The following is a 25,322-nucleotide window of genomic DNA, read 5'->3' as shown; positions in this document are numbered from 1 at the left end:
TGGGCTTCTCATTGCAGTGGCTTCTCTTGTTGCGGAGCATGGGCTCTAGGCACATGGGCTTCAGTAGTTGTGGCACATGGGCTTAGTTGCTCTGTGGCATGTGGGATCTTCCAGGACCAGGGCTTGAACCCGTGTCCCCTGCATTGGCAGGTGGATTCTTAACCACTGCGCCACCAGGGAAGCCCCTTCTGCCCATTTATTGATTGGGTTGTTTGGTTTTTTTCTGATACTGAGTTGATTGAGCTGTGTGTGTGATTTGGATATTAACCCCTTGTTAGTTGCATCGTTGGCAAATATTTTCTCTCAGTACATAGGTTGTCTTTTTGTTTAGTTGATGGTTTCCTTTGCAGTGCAAAAGCTTTTCAGTTTTATTAGGCTCCATTTGTTTATTTTTGCTTTGATTTCTTTTGCATTGGAAGACTGATTTAAGAAAACTTTGCTATAATTTATGTCAAAGAATGTTTAGCTTATGTTCTCTTTTAGGAGTTTTATGGTGTCATGTCTTATACTTAGGTCTTAAAGCATTTTGAGTTTATTTGTGTATATGGTATGAGGAAATGTTCTAATTTCATTGATCTACACATAGCTGTCCAGCTTTCCCAACACCACTTGTTGAAGAGACTGTGTATATTCTTGCCTGCTTTATTGTAGATTAATTTACCGTAGATGTGTGGGTTTATTTCTGGGCTCTCTATTCCGTTTCACTGATCTATGTTTTTGTGCCAGTACCATGCTGTTTTGATTATTGTAGCTTTGTAGTATAGTCAGAGGTCTGGAAGGGTTATACCTCCTGCTTTGCTCTTTTTCCCCAGGATTGCTTTGGCAATTCTGGGTCTTTTGTGGTTCCATGTAAATTTTAGGATTATTTCTTCCAGTTCTGTGAAAAATGTCATAAGTATTTTGATAGGGATTGTATTAAATCTGTAGATTGCTTGGGGTAGTATGGCCAAGACATGGAAACCACCCACGTGCCCATCAACAGACAATTGGCTTAAGAAGCCAGTGGTTTTCAACTCAGCTGGGCCCTCTCTATGGCTTGATAGTGCTTTTGCTTTTCTTAGGTTAGCACTTTTCCTAATTTTTTGATGACTTTGCCAGACCTTTATCTCTCAAACCCTGTACCCCAGTTCAGACCACCAATCTCATATATGCTTGTATACATTCTTGATTCTGCTTTTCAGAGAAAACAGAAATCAATGTAAATGCTCAATTTGTTGTCTCCTACTTGCACACCTATCTGCAGTAATTTTCATTTGTAGGTCTTTTTTTTTTTTTTCTGCCTTATTAAGTGCTTCTGTAGTTCATTAGCCTTGCATATAGTGCTGTGTCCTAACTTGTTTGGGATCTTAGTCCAACACTCCTCTCTGGTTACTTTTAGATGCTTTGTCTGATTTCTTCCATTCAGTTTGGAAATACATATCTTTAAGTATATACCTTTTCCCTTTAGATAGATAGATGCATACATACAAACAATAATATATATATATATGTTTTATATGTATATATCTTTTTCCTTTAAGAAACAGCCTTTTGTAGCGCCACCTCTTCTTTACTTATCTGGGGTGACCATAGATCTTGGTTGCCCAAGATAATCTCAGGTTTCTCTTGTGTGTTTAGGGCTGTCTTTTACTTTCAAAACTCTGCAGTTTGTTTTTTTTTTAATTATTATTATAACCTCATTAAAAAAAATATTTATTTATTTGGCTGCACTGGGTCTTAGTTGCAGCATGAGGGATCTTTAGTTGTGGTATGTGGGATCTTTAGTTGCGGTATGCAGGATCTAGTTCCCTGACCATGGATCAGACCCAGGCCCCCTGCATTGGGAGTGTGGAGTCTTAACCACTGGATCACCAGGGAAGTCCCCAAACTCTGCAGTTTAGATGGTCATTTGTATGGTCACATTATTTCTCTCCCCCTTTTAAAGGGAAACCGTTGTGAATAGTATATATAATACTTACCATCTTACTTTCTCAGCTCTTTTCTCTTCATCAATTGCTACTGCTGTGTAACTACCCCCACCCCCACCACAACTCTCCACTGAAATGGTTCTTGCAAGAGTACGAAAGACCACCAAATTGCTAAATCCCATGGACGCTTGTAGTCTTTATAAAAATTTTGGCTTTTTGCAGCCTTTGGCACTGCGCATTATTCCTTTTTCATCTTCGTCTTCCTTGACTTTTGAAATAATATTTTACCATTGGTTTTCTCTTTTCTCTTTTGTGGTCTGTCTTTACTGATCTTCCGTGACTTCTCTACTCTCTGTCCTTAAAATATTGCTATGTCTTAAAATTCTAGTTTATTGATCCTTTGTTTTCTTTTACCTTTTCTTTTTTTAAAATTTATTTTATTGAAGTATAATTGATTTACAATGTTGCATTAGTTGTTTCTGGTGTACAGCGAAGTGATTCAGTGTCTACACACACATGCACACACTTTTTCATATTCTTTTCCATTATGATTTATTACAGGATATTGAATGTAGTTCCCTGTGCTGTATAGTAGGGTCTTGTTGTTTATCCATATCTTTTCTCTTTTTGATTAATGTGTTCTTCCTGAATAATTTCACTACCAACTATGTGTGAATAACTCCTGTATCTAGAACTCTAGTCTAAGCCTTTCTCCTGAACTCCAGAGCATTTTTTCATCAAAATATCAGAGGTGTTTCTGCAGCTGTCTCACAGGCCCCTTGAACTCAATCTATAAACACTCTTATCCCAAACTTGCTTTCCCTCCTGTATTCTCTACCTCTCTCTTTTCATCAAATCTGAAACCTAAGAGTCAGGCATCCTCTTCCCTCGTTCCCCATATCCAGTCCCCAAGTCCTTTCTCTGTCTCCTAAATAACATCTAGCTCTGTCCCTTTCTATCTTCAGTGCTATTTTTTGGTTCAGGTTAGAACATTATTCTTAACCTCCAGGCCTCCTTCTCTAGTCATTTCTCTAAGTTTCTGTCAGTGTGATTTTCTAAAAGGCACAAAATGATCTTGTTACCTATTATTTCACACCCTGTTTACTCATTGCCTGAATGGTGAAGTCCTTACATGTTTGTGTGAAATGGTTCTGAGTGTTGATCTGGCGCCAGCCTGCCTTTGTAGCTTTTGTTGCTTCACTGCACACTCCAGAGCTAGGGTCACTAAGAATTACAGCCTATGATGTTTTCTTCTTGCAGGAAAGAGAATACCCTTCTTCCCAACTTGAAGCTGAGAGGCTTTAAGTACTTAATCGATAGTACAGAGTAATGGTTATGGTTGTGGACTCCAAAGACACACTGCCTGGAATCTAAACCCAGCTTTGCCGTTTACCATGTATTTGGCTGTGTTATTTTGGGCAGGTTACCTAATCTCTCTATGCCTTAGTTTTCTCGCGCATAAAATAGTAAAGTTGTGACGATGAATCAGTGGTGTGAAGGGTAAATGAATTAACATACGTAATGCCCTTAGAACAGTAGCTGGTATACAATAATGTATAACTGTTAGCTATTATTTATTATTCATTGTGTATCATTTATTATTGTTCTTCAGTGAGTCCATACCTGACCTCCCTATGCAGACCTCTTGTCTACATTATAAGTTTGCTCAGTCGTAGACTGTATCACAGTGATAAAATTATTTATATGTCTTCCTATTAGACTGTGAACGTTTTCACAGTCATGTTTTTCTTTTCATACTTAATGAATGCTTTTAAGTCAGTGAATGAATGCCCAGAAATATTCCCAGTGCCTGGCATTGTGCTTTGAGCATGGTAAATGCTCAATATCTCTGTTTTAGTGAGATCTCTGTAATGTGAATCCATGGTTTTGATGTCTATAATGTAAATAATGTAAATACACTATATATATACCATATATATAGTGTTTTCTCCCACAATCCTCTCCTTTTAAAAAATTGAGGTACAATTTACTTAAAAAGCACACTTTAAAAAAATTCATTCATTCATTCATTCATTTTTGGCTGTGTTGGGTCTTTGGTGCTGTGCGCAGGCTTTCTCTAGTTGTGGCAAGCGGGGACTACTCTTTGTTGTGGTGCGCAGGTTTCTCATTGTGGTGGCTTCTCTTGTTGCGGAGCACAGGCTCTAGGTGCGCAGGCTTCAGTAGTTGTGGCACATGGGCTCAGTTGTTGTGGCTTGCGGGCTCTAGAGCACAGGCTCAGTAGTTGTGGTGCACAGGCTTAGTTGCTCTGCAGCATGTGGGATCTTCCCGGGCCAGGGCTTGAACCCATGTGCCTTGCATTGGCAGGCAGATTCTTAACCACTGCGCCACCAGGGAAGCCCCAAAAGCACATATTTTTAAGTGTATAATTTGATTAATTTTGAAAAATGTATACATTTGTTTAACTACAACCCTAGTAGATATATAGAACATTTCAGTCACTCCAGAAAGTTCCTTCGTATACTTTTCTAGTCCTTTGCCTTCACACCCTGCCCCTGCCCAAGCACTGCTTTGGTTTCTATCACCATAGATTAGTTTTACCTGGTCTAGAACTACATATAAATGGAATAACCAATATGTATGCTTTTGTGTCGGGATTTTTTTCAACATTCTTTCAGAATTCACCTATGTTATGACTAGTAGTTCATTCCTTGTTATTTCTGCATAGTATTTCAATGTAAAATGTATCATAGCTTGTTTATCCATTCTCCCATTGATGGTCATTTGGGTGTTCCCAGTTTTTTGCTATTAGGAATAAAGCTGCAAGAAACATTTTTTTTTTTTTGCGGTACGCGGGCCTCTCACTGTTGTGGCGCACAGGCTCCAGGCGCACAGGCTCCAGATGCGCAGGCTCAGCAGCCATGGCCCACGGGCCCAGCCGCTCCGCGGCATGTGGGATCCTCCCAGACCGGGACACGAACCCATGTCCCCTGCATCGGCAGGCGGACTCTCAACCACTGCGCCACCAGGGAAGCCCTGCACGAAACACTTTTATGGAAGTCTTTGAACATATATTTTCATTTCTATTGGATATGTATCTATGAAAAGAATTGCTGGGTCATAGCTGCCAAATAATTTTCTAAAATGGTTGTACCCTTTTATATTCCTACCAACAATGTATAAGATTCCACATGCTTCATATTCTTACCAGCAACTAATGTTATTAGTCTTTTGTGGAAGGGTTTTAATTTGCATTTATCTGATGATTAATACTGTTAGCATCTTCTCCATGTGCTTTGTTCCTTCACCATTCATATATCTCTTTATGTGAAATGCCCAAGCCTTTCACCCATTTTAAAATTGGGTGAATGGTTTGTCTTATTGCTTTGTAGGAGTTCTTTGTGTAGGCTGTTTACAAGTCCTTCGTCATTTATATATATCGCAAATATTTTCTTCCAGTTTATGGCTTGCCTTTTAAAAAAATTTTGCCTTTTGATATGCAAGTTTTAAATTTTAATGAAGTCCAATTTATCAATTTTTCTTTTATGCTTAATAACTTTTGTGTCTTTTTAAAGAACTCTTTGTACTCTATGATTGTATAGATACTCTGTGTTTCTTTCTAGAAGCTTTATAATTTAAGCTTTTACATATAATCTTGTTTTGAGTTAACAGAGAATACTTTACAAATGCTTAGATAAGTTCAGGAGCAAAGCATTCTAACTTTTTCATTAATTGTTGAGATAAATTTCACATACTGTACAATTCACCTGTGTATAGTATACAGTTCAGTGGTTTTTTAGTATAGTCACAGAGTTATGCAGCCATAACTGCTATCTAATTCCAGAACATTTCATCACCCCACATGCTTATGAAGTAAGTCAGACAGAGAAGGACAAATATTGTATGATATCACTTATATGTGTAAATAAAACATACTAGTGAATATAACAAAAAGAAACAGACTCACAGATACAGAGAACAAACTAGTGGTTACCAGTGGGGAAAGGGAAGAATTTCCAAGAAATCTTACGTTTCCCAGTCAACATATTTTCTTTTGCCACAAAGACTGCTCTCTTTTTACTCTCTACTGTCCCCACATTTTACAACCTATCCTTTATTTTCCTTCACGTACTTTACAAAGAATATAGGACTCTTAGACATGAGTCCCCTCATCCTTACGTTCATATCTATAAATCTTTCTGTATCCATGTCCATGTTTGCTTCCTTTTTATACTAGCAAAGGGGTTATCATTTCTTCTGAGGTTAACCCTTTCATCTGTACTCTGTATCCTGTCCTCATCCGCTTCCTTAGATGCCTTACTTTGTCAATCACCATCTCCCTTCCACTTCACATTCTTTGTCATCAATATGTAAACATGTTCAGATGTGTCCTTTTTAATAACAAAATAGCTGTCACTCTACTTCATGATTCCTTTTCTTTTTCTCTTTCCTTGACATTTGTCTTAAACTCACTGTTTACTCTCATTTAGTCCTCAATTTTCTGCAGTTTGACCCCAGGACTCTGTCCTTAGAACTGTCCTTGCCATGGTCACCAATGACTTCTTTGTTTCTAAAGCTAGTGGATGCTTTTTAGTAACAACTGTGGTATTTCTTCTTCCTCTCTAAAGTGCTCCTCTTTCTTGGTTTCTTTGAGGCCAGCTTCCTGATTTTAATTCCAAAACAGTCTGTCCTTTTATAGTTTCCTTTGCATAACATCAAAGCACAGTTTAGTAAAAGCTGTTCAGGGGGATGCAAATCATTGTGGTCTAAGGATGAATCTCTGGTTTAGCTTGAATGTCTAGGATAAGTCTTTCATCAATTCATAGACATTTGCTAAGGATTAAATACAGGAAAACTAAAATTGTATTTGCTGTCAAGATTTCGGATGAAGATGTGTTATGTTGCCAGTTATGGATTTTTAAACATGCATCAATAGGGTTAGGGTTAAGGTTCTCTTAAGGAAATGAAGGAACGCAATCAAAAGCTGTGACTGATGAATTGTGAGGAATTGACCATTCAGCCTAACAACAGACAGCTCCTGGAACGACAGTTCTCTTCTTTCTTGGCAACTGTCCTACATGTTGTAGTGCCTTCAGTTCACCAGATTCTTATCTCCATCATACAATTCATTGTTTTCTCTCTCTCCCTCTCCTCCTCATCTCACTTACTCCATTAGTCTTTTTAATTGTGAAATATAATGTACACAAAACAAATGCAGTGGACTTTCTTTTTTTTTCCTTTGGGTACTGTATCTGTGTAAACATTATCAAGTCAAAAAATAGAACATCATCACTGCCCCAGTCCTCCTGGTATAACCCCCACCACCCTCACCTAACTCCCAGATATAGCCACTCTCCAAACTTTTGAAGCCATCATTTCCTTTGTTTTGCTTATAGTTTTAAAAACTAAATATTCATCCCTTGACAAAACTTTACCTGATTTAAATCTTTCTATAAATGGCAAAATACAGTAACTGTGTTTATGGGTGTCATTGTGTGTCATTGTCTAATTTCTTTTGTTTACAGTCCATTTATGTTTTTGCCTGTAGCTGAAGTTCATTCATTATGTTTGTTGTGTGGTGTTTTATAGTATGAATATTTACCCATTTGGTTGGTAAGTATATGAATAGTGTCCAGTTTTCAGCTATTATGAACAGTGCTGCTATGAACATTCTTGTATAATGGCATACTTTTCTGGAATGGAATTGCTGGGTCAACTTCATTTTTACTAGATTTGTCTAATTAGTGTACATATTTAAAAAACTATTCTCTAAAGAGATTATGCCATTTTCACTCACACCAACTATATATGAGGATTTCTACCCCATTTTGTTGTTCATCACTTTTTTACTTGTTTTTGTTTTATAAGGAATTAGCTACTGTTATTTAAACTGAAAGCTGTTTCTGTTTTTTCATTTTGATATTAAAGTAACAAAAGTATTTAAAAATCTGGGTTAGCCTTATGCCATCTGAGCCCATGCCAGGAAATTAATATGTATTTTCATTATATTAAATGTACTGACATATTTTTATTGTTAGCTATTTTTAGATTCATGTGGGATGACTATATTTTATATACACTGAGTGATACTTGCCACAGATTTTATTCTTTCTTTTTAATCTAAAATGTCATAGCTGTGTAAATTTTCAGTCCTAAACTAAATGGTGAAACTAAATGGTGGTATTTTATATAAAGTTCTTCTGTGTTATCTTGAGCAGTAGTACAACTTTGGGTTTCATTATATAGATTTTATTTCTAGGAGTTTATGTGGAATATTTATTAAAGTAATTCTAATGAATCTTTATTTTTCTTTAAAGTTGGCCTTTGCCAGAGTTTGATCCAAGCCAAATTCGACTAATTGTATATCAAGACTGTGAAAGACGAGGGAGAAATGTCTTGTTTGACTCCAGTGTTAAGAGAAAAAATGAGGACATATCAGTATCGGTGAGCATCATTATTGATTTGGTTCAAATTTAATGTCAGATATTCTAATTCAAGATGGAATGAGTAAGATTTCAGTTATGGTACTTTTATTTGTCAGTACAAAACATTTTTACCATGTTATTAAAATTTAGAACACTGGTTTTGAGAATTTTTAAAGGAAAAAACATTTGCCTTATTTGCATTGGTCTAGTACCAGAGAAAATTTTAGTTTGACATGTATTTACTTATATACTTGTATTATGAGATATGGCTAGAGCTACAGGGATTGTTAAAGTGGATCTGGTACAAACCTCTCACCTTATGACTGTGGAAAGTGTGACCTGGAGAGGTGAAATTATTTGTCTGAAGGTACAAAGCAAGTTAAATCTGTAGCCCTTAGTTCATCATATTTTCCCATACTATACAGCAGTAGCAAGAACATCTATCCTGTTGACTTTCAACATCATATTTTGAAATATTTTATGACTAGTTTAGCAGTAACAAATGGCCTTTCACTTGGTCATCCAAGAAAACCCAAGTGATTGCTGTTGTTTTGCTGCTGCTACTTCTATTAAACTTTCAGATGTAAAAACTGTCCATCGCCTGGATCTATAATCTGGAAATGGAAGCCTGGAATTGTGTTTTCTCTCCTTCCCTAAACTGACAATTTTCACTAACATTTCAGTAAACTAGAATTGACTCTTAATAGACAAAAAGTTATTTTTTAATAGGCAAACTATTTATTTTTCGAGACTTGGGAGTTTGTACTTGAGATTTTGTGTTCTTAGAAAAATTTGATACATTGCACGTGGTCTGTTGTCTTATAATAGCATCCTCATCATCTACTTAGGTGGCATATAATAAGTACTTGCCTAATTTTTGAGTTATTTTGATTGTCAGGTTTTATGATGTTCTTCTGATTAGTAACACATTTCTTAATTTTCTGGAGATTGTGGTTTGTTTAGATTTCTTAGCCATTCTCTGGACACTTTTTTCAATCTGACAAGAAAAAAACATTGCAAACTTTTCTTAAAGTATTGTTTGGTTGTGCAAATGACTAAGTATCTACAGAGCACTAGGCTCTTGGAGATTTAGCAGTCTCTACCCTCTTGGTGCCTGCAATTAGACATTCTTAGGGAGGTGAACACTGAACAAACAAACAAATAAATGAATATTTCCAAATTGTGATTGGGTACTGTGAAAGAAACACACAGAATTCTTATGAGATTCCACAGGAAGGAACCCATTTTTTTAATTTGTTTTGTTTTGTTCTGTTTTGCGGTACGCGGGCCTCTCACTGTTGTGGCCTCTCCCGTTGCGGAGCACAGGTTCCGGACGCACAGGCTCAGGGGCCATGGCTCACGGGCCTAACTGCTCCGCAGCATGTGGGATCTTCCCGGACCGGGGCACGAACCCGTGTCCCCTGCATCGGCAGGCGGACTCTCAACCACTGCGCCACAAGGGAAGCCCAGGAACCCATTTTTTATCAGTTTGGTTGTAGGGGTATTAGGAAGGTCTCACTGAGGTAGTGACATTCAACCTGAGATCTCAAGAAATTGAAGGCATGGTGTAGGGGATGGGTATTCCTTTAAGCAGGACCAGCAAATGCAGTCTACAGGGTGACTTAGGAGCTTAGTGAATTGCAGGATCTAAAAGAAGGCCAGTTTGGCTGGAATGATAGTAAAGTAGTATGTGAAGTAACTAGAGATGAAATTGGAGAGAGATGGAACAGGAGCCAGAATATTCAGGGCCTCATAGGTCTCTGGGTTAGAAGTGTAGATTATATTCTAAATGTAGTGGGAAGCCATTGAAGGGATCTGGTTTATGTTTCAAAAAATCACTTGGGTAGAGAGTCCAGAAATAAACTCACACATACGTGGTCAGTTAATTTACAACAAAGGAGCCAAGGAATATGCAACGGGATAGGACAGTCTCTTCAATAAATGGTGTTGGAAAAACTGGACAGCCACATGCAAAAGAATGAAACTAGACCGCTTTTTAACACCATACACAAAAACTAGCTCAAAATGGATTAAAGACTAGAACATAAGACTTGAAACCATAAAGCTCCTAGGCTAAAACATAGGCAGTAAACTACTTGACACTGGTCTTTGCAATGATTTTCTTGGATGTGAGACCAGAAGCAAAGGCAACAAAATAAAAAATTAACAAGTGAGACTACATCAAACTAAAATAGTTCTGCACAGCAAGGGAAACCATCAACAAAATGAAAAGGCAACCTACCAAGTTGAGAAAATATTTGTAAATCAGGTATTGGGTAAGGGGTTAATATCTGAAATATATGAAGAACTCATACAACTCAATAGCAAAAAAACAAACAATCTAATTGAAAAGTGGGCAGAAGATCTGAATGGACAGTTTCCAAAGAAGACATACAGTTGGCCAACAGGTACATGAAGAGGTGCTCAGCATCACTAATCATCAGGGAAATGCAAATCAGAACTGCAATTGTGTATCACCTTACAGTTGTTAGGATGGCTATTACCAAAAAGACAAGAAATGACGAATGTTGGTAAGGGTGTGGAGAAAAGAGAACCCTTGGGCACTATCTGTGGGAATGTAATTGATGTAGCCACAATGGAGTACAGTATGGAGAATCCTCAAAAAATTGAAAATAGAATTGCCATATGATCCAGCAGCTCCACTACTGAGTCTGAAGAAATAAAAACACTAACTTGAAAAGATCTATGCACTCCAGTGTTCACTGCAGCATTATTTATAATAGCCAAGACATGGATGCAACCTAAGTGCCCATTGATGAATGAATGGATAAAGAAAAAAATACATATAATTCAGCCATAAAAAAGAAGGGAACCTTCCTGTTTTTGACAACATGGATAGACCTTGAGGGCATTATGCTAAGTGAACTGAGTCAGACACAGAAAGACAAATACTGTATGATCTCACTTATACGTGGAATCTAAAAAAAACTGAACTCGTAGATACAGAGAACAGATAGGTGGTTGCCAGAGGCAGGTGTAGGGAGTGGGGAAAATGGGTGAAGGGGGTAAAAAGTATAGGTTTCCAGTTATAAAATAAATAAGTCATGGGAATGTAATGTACATATGGTCACTATAACTAATAATACTGTATTGTATATTTGAAAGTTGCTTAAAGAGTAGATCTTTTTTTCTTTTTTTTCCTTTTTTTTTTTTTTTTTTTTTTTGCGTTACGAGGGCCGCTCACTGTTGTGGCCTCTCCTGTTGCGGAGCACAGGCTCCGGACGCACAGCCTCAGTGGCCATGGCTCACGGGCCCAGCAGCTCCGTGGCATGTGGGATCTTCCTGGACCGGGGCATGAACCCGTGTCCCCTGCATCGGCAGGCGGACTCTCAACCACTGCGCCACCAGGGAAGCCCAAAAGAGTAGATCTTAAAAGATCTCATAACAAGGAAAAAATTTTTTTGTAACTATGCATAGTGATGGATGTTAAGTAAAGATTATGGAGATCATTTCATAATATATATTACAAATACTGCATCATTATGTCATACATCTGAAATGAATATAATGCTGTTGTCACTTATGTCAATTTTTAAAAAATAGTGAAAAAATCACCTTGTTACTTACAGAATGGTTGGATGTGGGGGGATGAGGGAGAAGGAAGCGTTTGGTGAATTCAGCGTTTTGGTTTGAATAGCTGAGTGGTGAGATGCCTAAGAGTCATAGAATTGTAGATGGTCAAGCAGACAGTTGAAATCTAAGGCTAGCTGCAAGTGTGATAAGCATGTTTTTTTTGTGTTTAGACTGCTAATAGCTCAGCAGAACTTGGCTAAGACTGACAAGTTGACAATCAATACTCTCTTGATGATTTCTTTAGCAAATATTTATTGAAGTTTTTTTGTGTGCTTGATGATGTTCCATTGAATTGCAGCATATAACTTCTCCTTTACTATTTCTCTTGATGCTATTCATTGTGTTTCTTTAGCATTCTTCCCTTTTGTCTTAAACAGCCTTGTGAGTGTCGTGTCATGCTGTTTCTTGAACCCTTTCTGCCCACCTTTTCTGAAATGATGCTTCATTAGTCTTATTAGTCTTCTCTCCATCTGATATCTCCTTCTTCCCTCTGTTAGCTTTTTTTCTTTGCCTGCAAATCTTCACAAAGCCTCTTTACCCAACACCAACAAAATAATTATCCTTTTACTTTCTCCTTTATTTATATGCCCTTCTGTCTTTTTCTGTCTCTGTCTTTTTTTGTCCTTCTCAGTGTTTGTTGATGTCTCTTAGTCTCTCTGCCTCACTCTCTCTCCGGCTCTCCTCAGTGTCTCAGCTCAATCTCTCCTTTGTATCTCTTAGTCTCTTCTCTGTGTCTCTTAGTCTCTCAGTAGTAATCTGTCTACCAGCTCGAAGCTCATACCATCCACTCATTGCTCAGTCTTCTGAAATTTTCCTGTAAGCCTGCTTCTTCTTTTTCAAACTTTCCTCTAGACTCATCAGTGACTAGAAATCAAACAGCTTTGAATATTTCCAGTCTCAGTTGTTTTATATATCCTCATGTTACGTGCTATCTCCCTAGATGAAGATTTATCTTCTTTCAAGGTTTATTGTATCACAACTTTATGAATCCTTTCTGATTGGTGAATTCAGCGTTTTCTGCTACATAAGAATTCTCATAGTCCTCTTTTCTGCTACATAAGAATTCTCATAGTCCTTTGTTTATAGTCTTTCACAGACTTCTATATTGGAGCTGTATTTGTATGTTTATTTGTTATTAAATTGCAAAAAAAAGTAAAAAATTTGTCTGTTATTCACCTTTGTTTCCTAAACGGCACACTGCCTCACACATGGTAAATACTCAGGACATATTTTGATCAACTTTAATTAAAAGTTAGGAAGTTTATTATCAAAATCCTGTAAATACTTTAATGAAGATTTTATATGTTCCTTTTGAACACTACAGAACACATGATTTTTTCCCAAATTGTGAGCTGTTGGAATCATTAAGTGATTTTTTTCATCGACTTTACTGTACTTATACCTTTGGAACATCAAATCATGTCAGTTCTATATAGGCAAAGAGGGACTGTGTGATGTAAATGATCATTTTAAACTTCCTACACAATATTTTGGGTCTATACATAATGATGCTTTCTCAGAACATTTATTTTTCCAACTCTATTATATTCTGTGAAAAATGACTCTTGACGATTCAGTGATTGTAATCAAGAAACTTCTCTTTTTTTTTTTTTTTTTTTTTTGGCGGTACGTGGGCCTCTCACTGCTGTGGCCTCTCCCGTTGCGGAGCACAGGCTCCGGACGCGCAGGCTCAGTGGCCATGGCTCATGGGCCCAGCCGCTCCACGGCATGTGGGATCTTCCCGGACCGGGGCAGGAACCTGTGTCCCCTGCATCGGCAGGCGGACTCTCAACCACTGCGCCACCAGGGAAGCCCAAGAAACTTCTCTCTTTTGTAAAAGTTTATTTTTTTACTTTTGATCCTCAGACCTTATTCAGCATCTAGCTGAAATGTAAAAATTATTGAGATGTGGTTTCTTTGAACACTGATATAGCCAAATGGATCAAGTGTGATTTGATCATATGATACTATCTTTATCTTGGACATTATTTCTGTGTTAACAATAATCCAGTGCATGTGTTCCCAGTGAAGTTACATCGTCACTCACATGTTTCAGCCTTCATTGGTTATATACAAGAATAAAGTTGTACATCAGCAGATTCAAATAACTTTGGAAAGGTGAATACAAATTTTAATGTGTTAGAGTTTTGTACACTCAGAAGCATTGTACAAGTGCTAGTAGTTGAATTGTAATTGTGATATCAGATTTGGAACATAAGATTTGGTTAGGTAATTGAAGCTATATAGAAGTTAATATACAGAAATCAGTAAACTCAGTATATACAAATAACTTCCAATTGGAAGTATGAAGGAAGCTAAGGCTCCATTTAAAATAGCAATTTTGTGGGATAGGGAGGGTGGGAGGGAGACGCAAGAGGGAGGAGATATGGGGATATATGTATATGTATAGCTCATTCACTATGTTATAAAGCAGAAACTAAGACACCATTGTAAAGCAATTATACTCCAATAAAGATGTTAAAAAAAAAAAAGAAGGAGCATGGGGGCTTCTAAGTAAAAAAGGACAAGTGCTTTAAGCATTTGGGAACTCAATAAAATTAATTTATTTTTTAGCACCTTAAAAAAGTAAAATAGCAATTAAAAAAATGCCTTTTCATAAACTTAACAAAATCTATATGTTTAGAACTTTAAAAATCTCCTGAGGTACATAAAAGCTTACTTGAGCAAATGAAAAGGCAAAATATATTTTTGGGTAATACTCAATGTCATAAAGTTGTCCATTCTCTCTAAGTTGCTTTGTAAAATAATGCTATCTCCATAAAAATGGCAACCTTATTGTTGTTGTTATTATTATTATTATTTTTGGTGGGTGGTGGTATCTGGAATTAGATAGCAGATTCTAAAGTTCAAATGGAAAGAAATTAGCAATAATAGGTTGGAAAACTGAAAAAGAAAGAGTAGTGAGGTTGAGTAAGTTCTACCAGATTTGAAAAATATATTGTAAAGTCTCAATAATTAAAAGAATATATTATTGGAACATAAATAGATCAATAGACTAATGGAATGAAATAGAGGATCAGAAGTAGATCTAAATACATGCAGGAATTTAATATATGATAAAGGCATCATCTTAAATCAGTAGGGTAAAGGTTAATAAATGGTATTAGATAATTAGCCAATTATAAGAAAGATAAACTTAGATTCATATCTCAAGTATATCAAACATTTAAATGTAAAAAAAATAAAACTGTGACATTACAAAAAGATAACATGAGTTCCTATGTATCCGTGGAGTGGAAAACACCTTTTAGCTATTGCTCAAAATGTAGAAGCCATAAAGTTAAAAGACTTACACATTTGACAACCAAATAAAAAAAGAAACGGAAATAACTTGGATGGTGAGCAAAACAAAGCAAAAGCAAACAAAAAAGAAAAAAACTACCATGAGGAAAATCAGAAGATAAACAGTATGGGAAAACATTTTTATAGGATATAAAACCAGCTGGTAATCTTTCTATATAAAAAATTCCTAGAAATCAAGACAGGAGAAACATTCAGTAGAAAATTAGGTGAAAGATAAGACCAGGGAGTTCACATACAGATGGCCATTACACATTTAATAAGATTCTTCTTCTCATTCATAATAAGGAAATTAAAATTAAAACTATGTTGTGATTTTAGTTCTTTCCTTTTATATTGGCAAAAACCCAAATGTTGCATGACAGTACTTTGCTGTTAAAGTGAGTGAGTGAAATGACATCCTTGGAGAGGTAGTCTGGCAGTATCTACCAAAATTATATGTATTTATGTTTTGACCCAGCAGTTCCACTGGCAGGGTTATTAACAGATGACTGGTTAAATAAGCTATAGTATATTCACACACTGGAATACTATGTAGCTGTATTTTTTTTTAAAAAAGCAATGAGGAAGATTTCTAAAGATAGATGAAAAGATTCTCTATGATATTAGTGGAAAATAAAGCAACGGCAGAACTGAATCACTTTTTCTGTAAGAGAAAAGGAAAGGGAATATGCTTATATTTGAAAAGAGATACTGGAAGGATAATAGTAAACCAATAAAAATGATTTTACTTATTAGCAATGTGTGGAGTGGGGAAAAGGGTAAAGAGTGGGATCTAGATTTCTTTGTGTCGATGAAAATTCAATTAACAATTAAGCTAAGAAGAAATAAAGATAATTTTATTTGAGCCAAATGAGGATTGTAACGTGAGAGACAGATTTTCAGAAGCTCTGAGAATTGTTCCACTGGTCAGGAGTTAGAGAGGCGTATGTTTTTGAGAGAAAGAATCATGTATCATATTGACAAGTTAAAATTATAAATAAAGTTCATCAGAGATTTTTTATAGTCAGGTATGCACATACAGAATGAGCCTTTAGTCAGTGTGATCCCCTGTACAGGATGGGAAAGGAACATTAATTTTAAAAATTACAATGCTGGCATTAGAAGAAAGAGACTGTTTTTCTCAAAGTTGATTACATCCTCCTACCTTGAGGGGATCTGGTTAATGTATAATGCAGATGCACATTGAACATTGGGAAAGGCATGTTATGTGTATTTCAGTTCTGACTTAGTTTGGTTGTCCTGTTGTAGAGATTTTAGATCTATAAGACATTGTGCATAGAAGTGTATGTAAAAGCTGTGAGACACACACACACACACACACACACACACGCACCCCTACCCCTTTCTCTGTACAGTGTCTTTTCTCTTTCCCATTCTTAAGTTATGGCTTTTTTGAAACCAAGCAGCAACAGGTTTGTTGGAAGATGGTCTAGTGAGGGGACATGGCACCGTAGATATTGGCCTTCTAGGAGCAGAAATTATGCTTCAGTCCTGGAATTGATATATGTTTGTCCCTTTCTTCCCTCTAGCAAATTGCTTCTTGTTTCAGAGATTGGACATGTATAGTTACCTCAGCCTGGAATGCCTTTCTAGCCCTCCCATTCTTCTTCTTTCACCTTAACTCCTATGCTTTTTTGTAGTTCCAGTTTAAATATCATTTCTGATCTGCCTAGACTAAGTTAAGTCTTTCTTGGACAGTTCACATAAACATCATTGCTCCTTAATCTCTTATCTGTAAAATGGGGATAATAATAGCACTTACTTCATAGAGTTGTTGTGAGGAATAAAAGAGTAAATATATGTAAAACAGAAGAGTACCTGACCAGATACTAGGTGCTATGTGAGTTAACTGTTGCTATCATTATTATTTTTATTAGACATATCTGAAATAGTGTATTTAATTATACTAATTTGTCTATTTGTTAAGTATCTCCTTCTCCTGTTAGATTGTTAGTTCCACGAGGAAAAGAACTGTTTTATTCACTTCTTTTCGCTAGTGCTTGGTACACATAGTATTCAGTTACTTTTGTTGACTGATCAATGGTGGTTTGCAATAGTAGATAAGTCAGGCCAGCTGGGTTTTGAAGAATGAACATACTGGTAACTGTGGTAAAGCATTGCAATGTTTTTAGGAGTATCAGAGAACTTGGTGGATTGCAATTTTGGTAGTTGTGAGCAGTGAAAGCTCTAGACCCTGTTCAGGAGGGAGAGGAGAACAAGAGGAATAAAGCAAAAAAAATTTTTTTTATTTATTAATTTTTATTGGCGTCTAGTTGCTTTACAATGTGTTAGCTTCTACTGCACAGCAAAATGAATCAGCCATGCATATACATATATCCCCTTCCTTTTGGTTTTCCCTGCCATTTAGGATACCACAGTGAACTAAGTAGACTTCCCTGTGCTATACAGTATGTTCTAATCAGCTGTCTATTTTATGCATAGTATCAATAATGCAGTAGTGTATATGTGTCAATCCCAATCTCCCAATTCCTCCCACCCCACCCCTTTCCCCCTTGGTATCCATACATCCATACATTTGTTCTCTATGTCTGTGTCTCTATTTCTAAAGCAAAAAATTGAAATACATTCTTCTTCCATGCTAGACAGTACAGCCTTCTGGTCCTAAGCTCAGCTATTATTAAAAATGTAACTGTCCAATACATGGATGCATTCTCATATCAAAAGATTAAACTTACATATATATGAACATACATTGAAATATGTCTTATTTGCATTTCTCTTCCTATTCCTACATCTCCCCAGTTTTTTTCCATTAAAATATGTTACTTACATTAGCTTGTAATGGGTATATTGTTATATTTAAATAAATTTATAAATATTTTAAAATTCCTCAATTTTAATTTCTAATATGGGAAAATATTGATACATACATCACACATAAACAAAATGCCTTTGGGATCCTAAATAATTTTTAAGAGCATGAATAGGTTTTTGAGATCAAATAATTTGAAAACTGCTGCAGTATATAATTAAGTCCCAACAATGAACATTGTGTAGACCATTGTAATATAGAAAAATTCCTGTGATTTAATAATTTTGGTGAGAAAAGTACAGTTAAAAAATGCCACAAATATTATTATAGCTATGAGACAAAGAATAGAAAACAGTACTGGAGAAAATACAGTAAAATGCAAATAGTCATTATATTAAGGTTATGTTATTTTGAATTATTTCATCCTTGGTTTTTCCAAAGGTTTTTATGCTATAATTTATATATGGTGGAAAATCTGTTAAAATATGAATGGGAATAATGTCTCCCTTTCAGAAGCTCTGTAGTGATGCTCAAGTTAAAGTCTTTGGGAAATGCTGCCAACTGAAACCTGGAGGAGACAGTTCTTCCTCTTTAGATAGTTCCATGACTTCATCTTCTGATGTAAAAGACCAGTGTCCTAAGTACCAGGTAAGATCACTGATGTCTTTTATTCATTCACAAGTATTTTTTTTTTTTTTTGCGGTACGCGGGCCTCTCACTGTTGTGGCCTGTTGCGGAGCACAGGCTCTGGACGCACAGGCTCAGCGGCCATGGCTCACAGGCCCAGCCGCTCCGCGTCATGTGGGATCTTCCCGGACCGGGGCACGAACCTGTGTCCCCTGCATCGGCAGGCGGACTCTCAACCACTGCGCCACCAGGGAAGCCCCACAAGTATTTTTGAGTGCCTACAACGTGTTGTATACCATCCTAGGGACTGAGGATGTAACAGGGACTAGTGCTTACCCTCCTGGAGCTTACAGTATAGCTGGGGAGACAGATAATTAAGTAGGTAAGTTTATGAACTTTGATAAATCTTAGGATAGGGGAAGCATAGAGAGCTTTGGGCACAGGTAGCAGGGGCATTTTCTCCTTTTTATTTCCCATTTCATATTTTTTAGGCTACCAGAATAATGTCTTATTTTATATACTTTTTAATTATTGAAATATGAAGATAAATATAATACAAGTCAGCTGTAGTATGAAATTAAAATATGGCTGAAGTATATGTTATCAGAAATGTACATTTTCATTTTTCAAAATTAATGTGGCTGTTCTTTTAAAATATGGAATTAACCAATCATTTGACTATATAGGAACTTCTCTGTAAACTTATGTTATGTTGTTATATTTTACATAGGATCAGTACTTGGTTTCAAATAAGCAAATGTCATCTAATATGAATTTGTGTCATTCAAGCTTGCATGAATGAATCACAGGTATTTTACATTTAGCAGTACCAAAATAGAATCCTGGACCTTTAAATTATTTATACTTAGGTAACTGTTTTTGGATAGAAACTAACCCTTATACCATATCAACATGACAATATATGTGGAACAGCTTCAAAGTTATAAAAGTCCAGATGTTAGGACTACCTACATAGTATGTAGTCCTAATATCTACATAGGTCTGCCTGCCCTCCTCTATTCCTCTTCCATCTTAAGCATGTTACCCTAACAGGTTCCTAATAGTGCTGTGCTATGTAGGATCATTATACTTATGCCAATGTACAAGTTTTCTAATTTGATCAACTGTACAAACTTGCCTTTCTTCCTAATGTTATGCAGTTAAATAGTATTAGCAAATGGATCCAGACTGTAGAAACCCTGAAACAGTGAGTGATTATAATTCTCATTTTGCATCAAAAATCCCTAGAGTGTTTTTTAAGTACAGGTTCCCAGGTTATATGTCTAGATATTCTAGTAGTAGGTTCATTATGGTCTTGGAAATCTGCTTTTTTAGCAAGAAGGCATTGAATTATTATAGCATATGGTTCACTACGCTTGATAAAGTGTTATTTCAGGTAACTAGAACATTATTTTTGATTTATGGGGTATTACAGATTATTGCTTTCAGCAATGAGTACTTACAAAGAATTGAACTTTTAAATAAGAGCCTTTTAAAAAAGCATTAAAGATAATAGCATTTTCTTAATTATATTCTTCATTATAGATTATGTCACATTAAAGTATATAACATGTCAGTGACATTCATGATAACTATTTGGTATGTATTAGAGCAGGCAGAGAGAACCTTTAATAGCAAAGTATGTGGTTTCATAAAATTTATACACCAATTTATTTTTACTGTATTTTGCCTTCTGAGAATTCTTTTTTAATTATAATATTAAAATGTTTAAATGACTTGATATTTAATATAAGCTTGTTTAATATAAGAAATATTATTTTTAGTCAAAATAAGAATGGAGTTAGATGCATTGTAACAAAAATGAGCTTGTAAGAGAAGGTTCTCATTTCTCTCATTATCCAGAAGCAGTTTAGTTTGCCAAGTAAGATTGGTATTGTTGATCTTAAAAGAAAAATAAACTACTTTATCATTTAAAAAATTATTCTACTCTGTTTCTAAAATGTTTGTAATACCTAGACTTCTGGAAATAAAAACTTTGTCTTAACCAAATCCCAAGAATAAATGAGTTGCTTCTTGTAGTAACCTAGGTATATCAGAAGTGATTTTTTCTTAAAAAATAACTTTGTGCCTTTATTAAAATTAAGACTATAGCACTGAGAAAGAAAAAACAATATGTCAATGAATGTATTAAAAAACGAATGTGAACATAGTATGTATAATGAAATGGATTGCTATTTGAAGATGTTCTTTTTAAGAAAGGTGACAAAATGTAAATATATAGATTTTTTTTTAACCCAAGGCAGGTAGTAAACAAGCAAACGAGTAAAAGAGAATCACATTATAAAAAGAAAAGTAGTATGTAGATGTATTCCCTGGCTTTCACTTGTAAAATGGGGGTCCTCATCACTTTATTGTTATCTTCAGAAGAATCTTTTAAGTATTTTTAAAAACTCCTAATTCTTGATTTCCCATGGTAGAATGGCATAGTGAAATTTGTGCATAATCCTTATTTACTATCTTAGATAGTTTTTTGGTCTTCTTTCTCATCAGTTTTATTATGTTAATTGTATTGGTTAGGAATTGCATTGGGATATGCTATGAAACAGTGGCTTAAACAAATCAGGGATTGGTTTCTTCACATGACAAGTCTGCAGAGAGGCCATCTAGGCACGATAATTTATGGGCTTCAAGATGGCCTCAGAGACCAAGGCTTCCTTATCTTTCTACTTAGCCAAAGTTACTGTGTACATACTTGTTGCCTTGTCGTCCTCTTATGGTGTCTTCATCTTCAATGATTTCCATTTATATTCCATTGACCAGGACTGTGTTGAATGCATGTAAATGGATAGTTCTGAAAGCTACCACTCCAACCATTGGTTTAACTCTTTGAATATAGAGACCAACTCGAAATCCCCTATCTGCAAGGGAGGCTCTGAAATGCAGTTTTTTTCATTTGGGCACATTGTTTCCTTGAAACAAATTGTACTTCAAAAAATAAGGAATAAGATATTTGGTGGTTAACTAGTTGTATTTGCCACAGTATATAAATGGTAACCAAATGGATGAGTCAATTTTTAGATTTTTTTGACTCCTATGAGGACAATTAAAGAATAATGGAAAAGAATAACTTTTTAAATCAGAATTCTTTGCAAACAAGACATTCTAATGCTTAAGATAAGTCTTTTAAAAAAAATGCAAAATATGTCCAAGTTACCCCTTTTGCGAATGCTTCTTTTTGCACAATAGGAGCGGTAAAATCTGTTCAGCATGTTCAGTGAATTCTACTTCTTGTTATCTGTCCTGGAGAAGCATTGCATATGCCTAAGATGTGGCTAAGAATGTTTATTTGAGCGTTATTTGTAATAGCAAAAAACAGGAAGTAAGTTAAATGCCTGTCATTAAGGGGAACAGGCTTGATAAACTGGTATTTTCATATAGGAGAATACTATGCAGCTCTTAAAAGGAATCTATGTATAACAATATGCTTAGATCTATAAGACATTGTGAAATGAAGAAAATCAAGCTGCAGAACAGTGTATACAACGTAAAATCATTTAAAAAACATTACGTAGAATACAGCAAAGGAATTATTAATAAAAATCAGTTTTTGAAATAGGTTTTAAATTCTGCAATTTTATTAATGTTATGCTTATTGTTTAGGGTTCTCGATGCTCTTCTGATGCCAATATGCTTGGAGAGATGATGTTTGGCTCAGTAGCAATGAGCTACAAAGGCTCCACCTTAAAGATTCATCAGATCCGGTGAGGGATTTTCTGATTTTTCTTAATGAATCCATTTTAGAATGTTTAGTTTTTTAAAGATGGGAGAATTTCATATAGTCTTCACTCAGATTGAGAATGTCAGATACTAAGTTTATGATGTTTTATGGGTTTAATGCTACTTCATGGCTGTTGTAACTATGCTGTGACATCTCTGTGACTTAAACATTTTTATTTGTAATAAATTGGAAAGGTCCTTGTGTTTCAGTTTCGATGTCTCTCTATCCCTCTCTTTTTCTTCATAGTTCCCCTCCACAGCTTATGCTCAGCAAAGTTTTTACTGCACGGACTGGCAGCAGCATCTGTGGAAGTCTCAATACGTAAGTAGTTATGGATCAAGGGAGAAATGAATTCTTTAAGATCTGCAAAGTATGAAAACGAATAAGCTGCTTTCAGGATTGCAGCATAAATTCAGATTTTATTCCATCCCTTCAGTTTGAAAGTTTATGGAGGCCAGATTTTTTCCCCCAGCTTTGTTGAGATATGATTGACATACACCACTATGTAAGTTTGAAGTATATGGCATGTTGATTTGATACATTTATATATTGCAAAGTGATTACCACCATAGCCTTAGCTGCTACCGTCCTGTCACATAATTACCATTTCTTTTTTGTGGTGAGAATATTTAAGATTTACTCAGTTAGCAACTTTCAAGATATAACGCAGTATTATTAGCTATAATTAGCTTGCTGTGTATTAGACACCCAGAACTTGTTAATCTTATAACTAGAAGTTTGTACCCTTTGACCATTTTATCTCCATTTCCCCTACTCCCAGTCCCTGGTAAGCATCACTCTGCTCTCTGCATCTCTGAGTTCGGCTTTTTTTTTTTTGCGGTACGCGGGCCTCTCACTGTTGTGGCCTCTCCTGTTGCGGAGCACAGTCTCCGGATGCGCAGGCTCAGCGGCCATGGCTCATGGGCCCAGCAGCTCCGTGGCATGTGGGATCTTCCTGGACTGGGGCACAAACCTGTGTCCCCTGCATCGGCAGGCGGACTCTCAACCACTGCGCCACCAGGGAAGCCCCTGAGTTCGGCTTTTTAATTTCTTTTTAATTAAACAAAATTTTTAAAGTTATTTATTTATTTATTTATTGGCCATGCCTTGCGGCTTGCAGGATCTTAGTTTGCCAATCAGGGATTGAACCCGTGCCCCCTGTAGTGGAAGCACAGAGTCCTAACCACTGGACTGCCAGGGAATTGACTTTGTTAGATTCCACATATAAGTGATATCATACAGCATTTGCCTTTCTCAGTCTGACTTATTTCACTTAGCATAATGCCCTGAGGGACCAAAGTTGTTGCAAACGGCAGGACTTCCTCTTTTTTTCTTTTCATGGCTGAATAATATCCACTGTCTATATATATACATGACAGTCTTTTTTTATCCATTCATCTGTTGACAGACACTTGGGTGTGGCTGTATTCCAGTAAAACTTTATTCACAGAAATAGGCAGCAGACTTAATTTAACCCTCAGGGTGTAGTTTGCTAACCGCTGATTTAAATGATTAGTTGGTTTATAGTACTAATAGGGAAGCTTAAAACTTAAAAAAAAAAAGTTTTACACTTAAAGTTTGAGGTATACAAAGAATTGCCATTAAGAGCATAAAACGAATTTGGAATTTATTTTTTTCTCCTCCCACTTAGGCTGCAAGACAGTCTTGAATTCATCAATCAGGACAACAGTACATTAAAGGCTGATAATAACACAGTTATTAATGGATTACTTGGAAATATAGGTAAAACGGTTTTATACATTTTAAAAATGTTAATAGTGTAGATAATAATGTTCTTAATAATGTTAGAAGACCAAAGAATTTCAAATACTAGAAGTGGAAAAGGGATTTAAATTGCAAGAATGTGTAATATTTATATTATTTGAAAAATTTAGTTTTCATATATTTGAACATAATGTTTATTTTGTACCTGATAAAAGAGAACTGCTGAAGAAATACCTAATTTGTTTTTTGGTTTTAATTTCGATGCATCTTTGAAAAGTACTTTTGTTGATGTAAAAAGCCCTTACTAACTCTCTTGAATATTTCAGCTGAGGGAGACAGGTATTATACTTTCTCCCTTTTCTTTTCCCTAACCATAGAGTAATTTTAAAATGGTGCTTGTTTTTTTGACCTGTAATTCAGATGAGCAGATATTCAAATTTGATGTTTCTTAAGAGATTTATTAAAATAGCAGCTTATTTAGTAATTTGGTTAGTTTATTGTTTGTTAAGTTCAACATTTTAAAGTGACAAACTGTTTCTAAAATTTCTGGTCCTTTGTTTTATCTTAGAAAGATCAAATAAATTACTGCTGACCATATTTCCAGTGCAAAACGAACTGTAGTGTATTAGAGAGTGGACAGCAGTTAGAATAGGATGAATGTATGCTAACACATATATATGGAATCTTAAAAAAAAAAAAAAATTGGTTCTGAAGAACCTAGGGGCAGGACAGGAATAAAGACGCAGACGTAGAGAATGGACTTGAGGACGTGGGGAGGGGGATGGGTAAACTGGGATGAAGTGAGAGAGTGGCATGGACATATATACACCACCAAATGTAAAATAGATAGCTAGTGGGAAGCAGCTGCATAGCACAGGGAGATCAGCTCGGTGCTTTGTGACCACCTAGAGGGGTGGGATAGGGAGGGTGGGAGGGAGGGAGACGCAGGAGGGAGGTGATATATGTATATGTATAGCTGATTCACTTTGTTATAAAGCAGAAACAAACACACCATTGTAAAGCAATTATACTCCAATAAAGATGTTAAAAAAAAAAAAAGAATAGGATGAATGTTTCACTCATTCCCTGTTTAGTAGAATTTTTTTTTTTTTTTTTTTTTTTTTGTGGTATGCGGGCCTCTCACTGTTGTGGCCTCTCCCTTTGCGGAGCACAGGCTCTGGACGCGCAGGCTCAGCGTCCATGGCTCTCGGGCCCAGCCGCTCCGTGGCATGTGGGATCTTCCTGGACCG

At 36.0% G+C, this 25,322-nt stretch overlaps 1 protein-coding gene across 4 annotated transcripts in view; it reads left to right on the top strand.

Moving 5' to 3' along the window:
- FNIP1 (folliculin interacting protein 1) overlaps positions 1–25,322 on the top strand; it is a 131,497-nt gene that overhangs the window by 45,544 nt on the left and 60,631 nt on the right. For all 4 annotated transcript variants that reach the window (XM_029219192.1, XM_029219194.1, XM_029219193.1 and 1 more), the window contains exons 2-6: positions 8,183–8,309; positions 18,495–18,629; positions 22,230–22,330; positions 22,594–22,668; positions 23,999–24,090. In XM_029219192.1, the coding sequence (XP_029075025.1) occupies positions 8,183–8,309; positions 18,495–18,629; positions 22,230–22,330; positions 22,594–22,668; positions 23,999–24,090 (530 nt within the window). The remainder of the gene's footprint in view (positions 1–8,182; positions 8,310–18,494; positions 18,630–22,229; positions 22,331–22,593; positions 22,669–23,998; positions 24,091–25,322) is intronic.

Source organism: Monodon monoceros, unplaced genomic scaffold (genome assembly GCF_005190385.1).
Source record: "Monodon monoceros isolate NGI ecotype Baffin Bay Population unplaced genomic scaffold, NGI_Narwhal_1 Super_Scaffold_12, whole genome shotgun sequence".
In the NCBI taxonomy this organism is placed as follows: Eukaryota; Metazoa; Chordata; class Mammalia; order Artiodactyla; family Monodontidae; genus Monodon; species Monodon monoceros.
This window is presented reverse-complemented; position numbering and strand designations above follow the sequence as displayed.